Here is a 12,187-nt window from a genome sequence, read left to right as displayed (position 1 = left end):
TTATAGTATGGGTATATCTCATTTGACAGAGAGATGTATTTCTGAAAAGTTGTATGTGTGTATTTCTTTATTTAAAAAATCACATTTCATCATTGACTTGTGTCATAATTTAGAAAAGCTTTACCTTTATATCAACTTAAAATTCATTACCTAAGGTCACCTAATACTTTAGCTTTAAAATGGTACCCTCCATCTTTTTCCTATAGTAAATTACCTTGAAGTAGCCAAAGTAGATGGTGAATGGTGTTTTAAAAGAATCTTTATGGTTCATCCTTCCTTAAAGAGAAAAACTTTCGGTTATATGGGTGTTTCTTTCTTAATTCATATGTTTTACTGGCTAAGATAGAAATGATCACGTTTTCTTAAAGATCTGCTTGTACCTAAAACAATGATCAGAAAAGTGTGGACAAGGTGATGAGCTAATGACCTGGATTGTGCAAATCTGTGTGGAAAGAAACATGCCATGTCTTGTCGCTAACCGACCAAATGTAAATATTTTTCTTCTATCTTAGGAGGTGATGTGTTGAGCCAGTTTGAGTTCAATTTTAATTACCTCGCACGACACTGGTAAGAACAATTACACTTAACATATGTGTTCTCTAAATGGCGTTTAGAAGCTTGACCCTTTTTATCCCCTTAGAAAATGTAGCCTACAATGTAATTAGGAGTCTTGCATTTGTAAATTTTGAAAAGTAAAACTGCAGATGAGAGTAGTTTAAGGAGATGCTTTGAACTTGACTGATGCCATCCAAAAATGCATACTTGTAAAAAATAAGATCATGTACACCTGTGTAGCTACCACTTGGCTCAAAAGCAAGCCTTACTGGTGTCTTATAAGCTCCTTGCCTTCTCTCCAACCAGGGTAAGCCCTCCTGTGGGGTTCCTGTTAATCATTTTGTTGCGTTTCTTTATAGTTGAATACGTATGGATGGATGTGTCCATATACAAAATAGTACATGGTTTTAATCTTTAGATAAATAGAATTGAGTAGTGTGTATTCAAATTTTGCTTACATTTCTGTCTGAGAGACAGTCCCATTGATGTGTTTGGCTGTAGCTCATTTTCCTCACTATGTGGTCCTCCATTATATGGATAGACCAAATGAAGTACTCCATTCCAATGGGGACGGGTATGTAAGTAGTGTGGAGTGGTTTTGCTTTACGTGTAGTGTTGCTGTGAACATTTTGTGCATACGTTTGTGCAGCAGAGGGAAATCTCTCTCGTAAGCACCACTAGACATGGAATTGGGGGGGTGGGTCATAGGGTGTACGCATATTTAACATCAGCAAGCCCGGGCTTTGAGAATGGTCTTCCCGACTGATACTCTCCTCAGGTTTATATGGTAGTTTTACTTCTGCATTCTCCAAGACTTGGTGTTGTCCAACTTAAAAATAGCCTGTTTGGTGGGTAATGGTATTTCATTAAGTTTTAATTTGCATTCCCCATTGATTAATGAGGTTGAATATTCTTTCATATTTTATTGATCATCTGTGTTTGATATTAAGTGAAAATCTTGTTTAGTTTTTAGCCTTTTCTGTTGGTTTGTTTGGCCTTTTTACTTAGTTGTGAGTGTTCCTTGTATATTAGGGCTTCTAATCTTTGCTTAGTTTATTATATTTTTTTGCAGTCTGTGGCATGTCTTTTTACTTATGATGTATCTTAATGAACAGAACTTAATTTTAATGTAGTTGAATATATCTATCTTGTCCATTGTAATTTGTACTTTTGATGACTTATTTAAGAAATCCTTCCCTACCTTGAAGGCATGAGGTCATTCTCCTACTTAGCCTTATTTTTTAAAACTTTGTCTTTCATTTCCCTGGAGTTAATTTTTTGTATATTCTGAGAGAGAATCTGATTTTATTTCTTTCTGTAGATCTAGATAGTCCCCAAATCAGGACACTTATCGATAGTCTCCCCTTTTTTCACTGGCCTGTAATGCCCTCTCTGTCATAAAATTTCATATGTATTTGGATCCATTTGTGGGCTTTCTATTCTGTTCTACTGACCTGTCCATGAGCAATACTGATTTTTTAAAATTACAGTGACTTTATAATACATCTTGACAGCTAGTGGGGCTAGTCTCTCAGCCTGTCCTTTTTCTTTAGACATACCTTGCCAATTCTTTTGCCTTGGCTCTTTCAAATAAAGTGAGAGGAGCAAGTTGCCATGTTCCAAGAAAAATCTTGTTGGAATTTTTAGAAGTTTATTATTCGAAATATTGAGCCTTCTCATCCATAAATATGCTATGTATTTTATTTAAGCCTACTTTAATGACTTCAAAGTTGTATAAGTTTTTCCCATCAAGGTCTTAGAGGTTTTATTCAATTTTGTTGCAGAGACTTTTTATTTGCTACCATGAATGGTAACTTTTGGTACCAGTTTTATTTTCTAATTGATCGTTGCTGTATAGAATGCAAGTCACTTTCTAATTTTGATTTTTGTACCTAGCAACATTTCTTTTTTTTTTTTTTTAAAGATTTTATTTATTTATTTGACACAGAGAGAGAGAGCAGAGGTAGGCAGAACGGCAGGCAGAGGGAGAGGGAGAAGCAGACTCCCCGCTGAGCAAGGAGCCCGATGTGGGGCTCGATCCCAGGACCCCGGGATCATGACCTGAGCCGAAGGCAGACGCTTAACGACTGAGCCACCCAGGCGCCCCTCTAGCAACATTTCTAAGCTCCCTTATTCATTATAACGTATCTGGAGATTTTTTGAATTTACTGTAGACTCTACAATGCATCATCTACAAATTGTGACCATCTTGCTTTTCCTTTTCCAATCTTTGTAACTTTCTTTTTTCTGCTGTACCACACTGGCTAATATTTTCAGTACAATAGAACTGGCGATACTAAGCATACTTACCTTGTTTGTGATCTTAAAGAGAATGCATTCAAAATTTCATCAAATAGAATGTTTGCCCTAGGTTTTTGTTATCCTTTATCAACTTAAGGCAGTTTCCCTCTATTTCAGTTTGCTAGTAGTTTTTATTATAAATTAACTTCATACATATTGAACTCTTACTCTGCATCTATTGAAATAGTTCTTTTTTAACATAATATAGCAATTGTACTAATCTATTTGCTAATATTTAAGCAAGTTGAATTCCTGGGACAAAACCAACTTTGCAATAGTATATTTTCTTTTTAATATTTGTTACATTTATTGCAGCCTGGGATTTTTGTATTTTTATTTTGGGTGAGCTTGTACTGTAATTTTCCTTTCTTCTCTCCTTGTTTGGTTTACTGGTATCAAGGTTATGCCAGCTTCATGACATCAGGTAGGAAGTGTTCCTTCCTTTTCTATTCTCTGGAAGTCTATGTAAGATCAAAACTTTGATTGCTTGAATGTTCGGTGGAATCGGTAAAGCTTCCTAGGCCTGGTGTTCTCTTTATAGGGACTTCTTAAAACTTCAGTCATGGTTATAGGACTACAGTTTTTCAATTTCTTCTTAAGGTGTTTTATTTTTCTAGCGTTTTTCCATTTCATCTAAATGTATAAACATTGTGGCATGAGGTTGTTCTTAATACTTTACTGTTTATTTCTTTTATTTGTACTTGTGTTCCCTTGTTATCTGTAATGTTCTTTATCCTGACTTTCCTTAACGTTTTTCAACAACTAATCTCATTTCAGTTTCATTATCTTAAAGAATGAACATTTGGGTTTATTGATCCTCTCTATTATATGTTCATTTTCTCTTCTATTACTTTTTACTCATATATTTATTTTCTTCAGGTTCCTGTGAAATTTATGGAGTCTTTTAAGTTTTTAAATTTAATTCCAGTGTAGTTAACATGCAGTGTTAGATAATTTCAGGTGTACAATACAGTGATTCAACAATTCTATACATTACTCAGTGCTCATCATAAGTGTGTTCTTAATCCTCTCCACCTATTTCACCCATTCACCCACCCATCTCCCTTCTGGGAACCATCAGTTTGTCCTCTATAGTGATGAATCTATTTCTTGGTTTGCCTCTCTCTCTTTTCCCCCTTTGCTCATTTGTTTTGTTTCTTAAATTCCACATATGAGTGAGATCATATGGTTTTTGTCTTTCTCTGTTTCACTTACCATTATACTAACTCCATCCATGTTGTTACAAATGGCAAGATTTCATTTTTTATGGCTAAGTAATACTCCATTGTAGGTATACACCACTTCTTCTTTATCCATTCATCAGTCGATGGGCTGCTTCCATAACTTGGCTCTTGTAAATAATGCTGCTATAAACATGGTGTGCATGTATCCCTTTGAATTAGTGTTTTTATATTTTGGGGGTAAACACCCAGTAGTGCAATTGCTGGGTCATAAGGCAGTTCTATACACCTCCGTCCTGTTTTCCACAGTGGCTGCACTAGTTTGCATTCCCACCAACAGTGCACGAGGGTTCCTTTTTCTCCACATCCTCTCCAGTACTTGCTGCTTGTTTTGTTGTTGTTGTTGTTGTTTTTTAATTCATTCTAAGAGATGTGAGGTGATAGCTCATTGTAGTTTTGATTTGCATTTCCCTGATGATGAATGATGTTGAACATCTTTTCATGTGTCTGTTGGCCATCTGCATGTCTTCTCTGGAGAAATGTCCATGTTCTCTGCCCGTTTTTAATTGGATTATTTGGGGGGTTTTTTTGGTATTGACTTAATATTAATTCTTTGTATATTTTGGATACTAACCCTTTATCATATATGTCATTTGAAAATATCTTCTCCCATTCCATAGGATACTTTTTAGCTTTTCTGATTGTTTCCTTCATTGTGCAGAGCTTTTTATTTTGATGAAGTCCCAATAGTTTATCTTTGCTTTCATGTCCCTTGCCTCTTGAAGCATACCTAGAGAAATGTTGCTATGGCTAATGTCAGAGAAATTACTGCCTGTGCTCCCTTCTAGGATTTTTATAGTTTCAGGTTTCACATTTAGGTCTTTAACCCATTTTGAGTTTATTTTTGTGTATGATGTAAGAAAGTGGTCCACTTTCATTCTTTTGCCTGTAGCTGTCCAGTTTTCCCAGCACCATTTATTGAAGAGATTGTCTTTTTTCCCATTGGCTGTCCTTTCCTGCTTTGTCAGAGATTAATTGAACAATAATTGTGGGTTCATTTCTGGGTTTTCTATTCTGTTCCATTGATTAACATGTCTATTTTTGCACCATTATCATACTATTTTGATTACTGCAGCTTTGAAATACAACTTGAAGTCTGGAATTGTGATACCTCCAGGTTTGCTTTTCTTTTTCAAGATTGTTTTGGCTATGTGGGGTCTTTAGTGGTTCCATACAAATTCTAGGATTGTCTGTTCTAGCTCTGTGAAAGATGCTGTTGGTATTCTGATAGGGATTGCATTTTTTTAAAAGTAGGCTCCCTGCCCAGCATGGAGCCCAACAAGGGGTTTGAACTCATTACCCTCAGATCAAGACCTGAGCTGAGATCAAGAGTTGGTCACTTAACCAACTGAACCACCCAAGCATCGTGATTAGGATTGCATTAAGTGTGTAGATTGCCTTGAGTCGTATCCACATGTCAACAATATTCTTCCAATCCATGAGCCTGGAATGTCCTTCCATTTCTTTGTGTCATCCTCAATTTCTTTCATCAGTGTTTTATAGTTTTCAGAGTACAGGTTTTACACCTCTTTGGTTAGGTTAATTCCTAGATATTTTGTTTTTGGTGCAGTTGTAAATGGGATTGTTTTCTTAATTTCTCTTTCTGCTACTTCACTATTAGTATATGGAAATACAACAGAATTCTATACATTGACATTCATATCCTGTGATCTTACTGAATTCATTCATCAACTCTAGGGGTTTTTTGTGGAGTCTCTAGGTTTTCTATATAAAGTATCATGTCATCTGCAAATAGTGATAAGTGTTACTTTTTCCTTACCAATTTGGATGCCTTTTATTTCTTTTTTGTTGTCTGATTGCTGTAGCTAAGACTTCCAGTACTATGTTAAGTAAAAGTGGTGAGAGTGGACACAGTTGTCTTATTCCTGACCTTAGAGGAAAGGCTCTCAGTTTCTCACCATCGAGTATGATGTTCCCTGTGGGTTTTTCATATATGGCCCTTATTGTGTTGAGGCATGCTCCCTCTAAACCTACTTTGTGGAGGTTTTTTTTTGTTTTTGTTTTTTTTTAAATCATGACAGGATGTTGTACTTCGTCAGATGCTTTTCCTGCATCTATTGAAATGATCATGTAGTTTTTATTCTTCCTCTTATTGATGTAATTTGTATTGATTGATTTGTGAATATTGAACCACCCTTTCAACCCAGGAATAAATCCTACTTGATCATTGTGAATGGTTTTTTAAAAATGTGTTATTGGATTTGGTTTGCTAGCATTTGTTGAGGAATTTTACATCCGTGTTCATGACACCTACCGGCCTTATAATTCTCCTTTTTTATGGTGTCTATCTGGTTTGGGTTATCAGGGTAATGCTGGCCTCATAGAATGAATCTGGAAGTTTTCCTTCCTCTTCTATTTTTTGGGATAGTTTGAGAAGAATAGGTATTAACTCTTTAAATGTTTGGTAGAATTTGCCTGTGAAGCCATTGGTCCTGGAGTTTTGTTTGTTGGGAGATTTTGAGATTTTGATTACTGATTCAGTCTCATTGCTGGTAATCAGTCTGTTCAAATTTTCTATTTCTTCTTGTTTCAGTTTTGGTAGTTTATATTTTCCTAGGAATTTATCCATTTCTTCTGGGTAGTCCAACTTGCTGGTGTATAGGTTTTCATAATATTCTGTTAGAGTTTTTTTGTATTTCTGTGGTGTCATTTGTTATTTCCCCTCTTTTGGGGGTTTTTGTTTATTTAAAATCTCTCTCTCTCTCTCGAGTCTGGCTGAAGTTGTTTTTTGTTTTTTTTTTAAGATTTTATTTATTTATTTGACAGAGAGAGACACAGCGAGAGAGGGAACACAAGCAGCGGGAGTGGGAGAGGGAGAAGCGGACTTCCCGCCGAGCAGGGAGCCCGATGCGGGGCTCGATCCCAGGACCCTGGGATCATGACCTGAGCCGAAGGCAGACGCTTAACGACTGAGCCACCCAGGCGCCCCTTAGTCTGGCTGAAGTTTTAATCTTCGCAAAGAACTAGTTCATGGCTTCATTGATCTGTTCTATTGGTTTTTAGTTTCTACATCATTTACTTCTGCTCTACTCTTTATTATTTCCTTCCTTCTACTGGTTTTGGGGTTTGTTCTTTTTCTAGCTCCTTTAGGCATAAGGTTAGGTTGTTTATTTGAGATTTTTCTTGCTTCTTGAGGTGGGCCTGTATTGCTATAAACTTCCCTCTTAGAACCCCTGTGGCTGTAACCCAAAGATTTTGGACTGTTGTGTTTTCATTTATTTCAGTGTAATCTGTAATTTCTTTTCTGATTTCTCAGTTGACCCATTCATTGTTTAGTAGCATGTTATTTTACCTCTATGTATTTGTGTTCCTTCCAGTTTTTTAAAATTTTTTATTGTTATGTTAATCACCATACATTACATTGTTAGTTTTTGATGTAGTGTTCTATGATTCATTGTGTATAACACCCAGTGCTCCATGCAATACATGCCCTATTTAATACCCATCACCAGGCTAACCCATCCCCCCACCCATGTTCCTTCCAGTTTTTATAATTTCTAGTTTCATAGCATTGTGGTCAGAAAAAATGCATGGTATGACTTTGGTTTTTTGAATTTGTGGAGGCCTGATATATGATTTGTTCTGGAGAATGTTCCGTGTGCACTGGAAAAGAATGTGTATTCTTCCGTTTTAGGATAGAATGTTCTGAATATATCTGTTAGATCCATTGGATCCAATGTGTCATTCAAAGCCATTGTTTTCTTGATTTTCTGTTTGGATGATCTGTCCATTGATGTAAATGGGGTGTTAAAGTCCCTTACTATTATTGTATTACTATCAGTTACTTCCTTTACACTTGCTATTAACTACTTTATATGTTTGGGAGCTCCCATATTGGGTGCATAAATATTTACAATTGTTGTATCTTCTTGTTGGATTGTCACCTTTTTTATTACATTGTGCCTTTATTTGTCTCTTGTTACAGTGTTTTATTTACTTTTTTTATAGTGTTTGTTTTAAAGTCTGTTTTGTCCAATATAAGTATTGCTACCCTAGCTTTCTTTTGACATTCATGTGCATGATAAGTGCTTCTCCATCCTCTCACTCTCAGTCTGCAGGTGTCTTTCAGTCTGAGATGAGTCTCTTGTAAGCAACATATAGATGAGTCTTGTTTTGTTTTTTTTTTAATCCATCCTGTCACCCTATGTCTTTTGATTGGAGCATTTAGTCCATTTACATTCATGGTAATTATTGATAGGTATGTTTTTTAGTCCATTTTGTTACTTATTTTGTGGTGCTTTCTTTAGGTTTTTTTTTTTCTTTCTGATCCTTCTCTTGCTCTTTTCGCTTATGATTAGTTGGCTTTTTGTAGTGATAGACTTAGATTCCTTTCTCTTTGTTTTTTTTTATATCTATTAGTGGTTTTTGACTTGTGGTTACCATTTCATACACAGGTTTGTATATAACATCTTCTGCACATAGTCTGTTTTAAGCTGATGGTTGTTTAACTTGAACCCATTCTTTACTCCCCCCCCCCCCCCCACACATTTTAGGGATCTGGTGGCATAATTTACATCCTCTTATTTTGGTGAATCCCTTGACTTATTTTTACAGATTTACTTTTTTTACTGTTTCTGTGTTTTCTGTTTTTCATACTCTTCACTTAACGGTCTCTCCTTTCCACTCACAGAGTCCCCTTTAACATTTCTTGTAAGGCTGGTTTAGTGGTCATGAACTCCTTTAGTTTTTGTTTGTCTGGAAACTGTTTATCTCTCCTTCTAAAGGCTGGATAGAGCATTCTTCACTGCAGATTTTTCCCATTCAGCACTTTGAATGTATCATGCTACTCCCTTCTTGCTTTCAGATTCTGTAGAAAAATTAGTTGATAGCCTTACAGGGTATGGTATGTAACTGTCTTTTGCTGCTTTTAAAATTGTTTCTTTATCATGACTTTTTTGCCATTTTAATTATTATGTGTCTTGGTGTGGACCTTCTTGAGTTTTGGGGGGATATCTCTGTGCTTCCTGCATTTCAGTATCTGTTTCCTTCCTCACATTAGGGAAGTTTTCAGCTATTATTTCTTCAAATAAATTTTCTGCCACCCCCCCTTCTCTCTCTCCTACTGGGATCCCTATAATGCGAATGCCATCATGTTTGATGGAGCCACTGAGTTCCTTAAGTCCATTCTTGTTTTGCATAATTTTTTCTCGCACCTGCTCAGCTTGATTACTTCCATTACTCTGTCTTCCAGATCATTTGTTCTTCTGCTTCCTCTAGCCTATTTATTCTATCAAGTGTATTTCTTATTTCAATATCATGTTCTTCATCTGATTTTTTTTTTTTTAATCTCTGTGGTAAGGATCTCACTGATGGCCTCCAGTCTTTTCTTAAGTCCAGGGAATATCTTTATGATCATTACTTTAAATTCCCTATCACGGGGCACCTGGGTGGCTCAGTTGGTTGAGCATCTGCCTTCAGCTCTGGTCATGATCCAGAGGTCCTCGGATCGGAGTCTGCTTCTCCCTCTTCCTCGGCCCCTCTCTTGTGCTCTCTCTCTCAAATGAATAAATAAAATCTTTAAAAAAATAAAAATTCCCTATCAGTCATATTACTTACTTTGCTTAGGTCTCTTTCTGTGATTTTTGTCCTGTTTTTTTTTTTTTTTTCAAGATTTTATTTGTTAGAGAGCATGCACATAAGCCGGCGGAGCAGCAGAGGCAGAAGGAGAAGCAGGCTTCCCACTGAGCAGGGAGCCTGATGAGGGGCTTGATCCTAGGACCCTGGGATCATGACCTGCGCTGAAGGCAGATGCTTAACCAACTGAGCCACCCAGGTGCCCTGTCGTGCTATCTCTTTAAGGGCAGAGACGGAGCTTCCTGTTACTCTCTGGGCTCTTCCAGAGCCAAGCCCACTGATTTTTTTTAAATTCTAGGCTTTAAGTCCCACTGGCTAGGACTCAGAACATTTGGCCCCTCTTATTTTCAAAGCTAAATGCTGTGGGGATGTAGCTCCCCCTTGCAGGCTCCCCAGTGTGATAATCTGCTTCTCACCCCTCCCTGAAACCACGGCTCCCTCCTTCTGGTAGCCAGACCCATGGGGTTTAGCAGCCCCACCATGTCTCTGCCTTTTCTACTCTCCTTGAGCCGGTCTCTTCTCTACATTTAGTTGTGGAGTCTCTTCTGCCAGTCTTTTTTTTTTTTTTTTAATTATTTTCATTTTAGTAATGTCTATCCTCAATATGGGGCTGGAACCCACAAACCTGAGATCAAGAGTTACTCGATCTTCTGACTGAGCTGGCCAGGCGCCACTCTTCTGCCAGTCTTTGGGTTGTTTTCTGGGTTGTTGCACTGATGTGAGTGTTGGCTCAGTGAGATGGGATCGATCTAGGGTCCTCCTGCTCTGTCATCTTTCATCTTTGTCAGGAGTCTCCCACTGAGTCTCAATTTAAGGTCTAGCATTAATCAACTCTTGTAAATATCCCATCTGTGCTTGAAGAGAATGTTCTCCAATTTTTGACCTAATGTTACATATTTGCTTACTAGTGTAAGCTCATTAAATTTACTGTTAAAATTATAAGTAGCCTTTTTATTTTATATTAGGTTGATCTAATAATTACTGAGAGAAAAATTTGTTAAAAAATTTCCCCCAGCGATAGTGGATTTTTTTTTTCCCATTTCTCCTTGAGGTTCTGTCAACTTGATATATAGAGAGAGATATAGATATATATATATGTGTATATGTGTATATGTATGTGTATGTGTATATGTATGTATATGTATATGTGTATATGCATGTGTATATGTGTATATGTATGTGTATGTGTATATGTATGTATATGTATGTATGCATGTGTATATGTGTATATGCGTGTGTATGTGTATATGCGCGTGTATGTGTATGTGTGTGTGTATGTGTGTATATGTGTGTATGTGTATATGTATGTGTATGTGTATATGCGTATGTGTATATGCGTGTGTATGTGTATGTGTGTGTATATGTATGTGTGTGTATGTGTGTATGTGTGTGTGTATGTGTGTGTGTATATATGTGTGTATATGTGTGTGTATATGTGTGTGTGTGTATATATGTATATATATGTGTATATATGTGTGTGTGTATATATATGTTTTGAAGATACGTTGTTAGGTACATTCAAGTGTAAAAATCTCATGTCTTTCTGGTGAGTTGAACCTTCTCATCATGACATAGTGACCTTCCTCATCTCTAATGAATGCTTATTGCCTTCAAGTCGACTTTAGCAGCTCTAACTATAGTTACGCTGGTTCTCTTGGTTATGTCCCATGGTGCTCGAATTACTCATGGCCGTAGAGTTGCATTTCTCTATCGAGGGTTTGTCTGGACTTCTGCAGGCTGCCTCGAGGCATGTTAACCTAGGACCACATTGAGTTACATTCAGCCCTTGAGGTTTTCCTGATTACAGCGATGGCATGAATGCAGGACAGAACATTTGTGGGACTGGTAGTAGTTACGAGTTTTAGGGGGAGATCTGTTTCTCCCCTTCTCTGTGCATCGTCAAGATGAAGACCAGTTTCTTTGCTGTCCTTTTTAATAGGTTGGGTTTGTCTCTAGCTGATACTCCTGCCGAGGGTAGCTTTCAGTGCAGAGTCTCTTCTGAGATGGGCTGCTTTGGCTGGTTCCTACGCTTCAGCCCACATCTTCGGCATACAAGGCAGCCATCGGAAAATCTCCAAGGGCTTGGGGCAAAGCTTGGCTTCCACATTTGCTTACCTCTTCAAGTTTCCAGTTTCAATTTGTTTTGGGCTTTTGGAAAAGAAAACCTTCTTGCTAGCGTGGTGATTCATCTAAAAAAAATATTTTTGTTATTGTGTCTAGCCTGAAGCTATTTCTGTTGGGAGGACAACTCTGGTACTCTTGTAAATTAAAAAGTGGATATATCCATAGATTCTTTCTTATAAATACACTAAAATCGGGTTTTGCTTGGTTGCGGTTTCTGTCCAGTATAGTCTAAGGCTTCAGAAATGAAGACAGAAGATGATTTAGCATTAATCTCATGTGTGCTACTCTTCTTCCAACTGTAATGAGGAGCTGTCAACCAAAAGCCTGACTTAGAATTCTTTTTACCATCTTACACTGTTTACTCTAAGTAG

General features: G+C 37.1%; 1 protein-coding gene across 3 annotated transcripts in view; it reads left to right on the top strand.

The window, feature by feature from the left end:
• Positions 1 to 12,187, top strand: part of GPLD1 (glycosylphosphatidylinositol specific phospholipase D1) — a 58,945-nt gene that overhangs the window by 23,387 nt on the left and 23,371 nt on the right. For all 3 annotated transcript variants that reach the window (XM_078055741.1, XM_078055740.1, XM_036112180.2), the window contains one exon: positions 513 to 567. In XM_078055741.1, coding sequence (XP_077911867.1) covers positions 513 to 567 — 55 coding nt within the window. The remainder of the gene's footprint in view (positions 1 to 512; positions 568 to 12,187) is intronic.

This window comes from Halichoerus grypus, chromosome 9 (assembly GCF_964656455.1).
Source record: "Halichoerus grypus chromosome 9, mHalGry1.hap1.1, whole genome shotgun sequence".
NCBI lineage: Eukaryota > Metazoa > Chordata > Mammalia > Carnivora > Phocidae > Halichoerus > Halichoerus grypus.
Note: the sequence above shows the minus strand (reverse complement) of the source record. Positions and strands in the feature narration are given on the sequence as shown.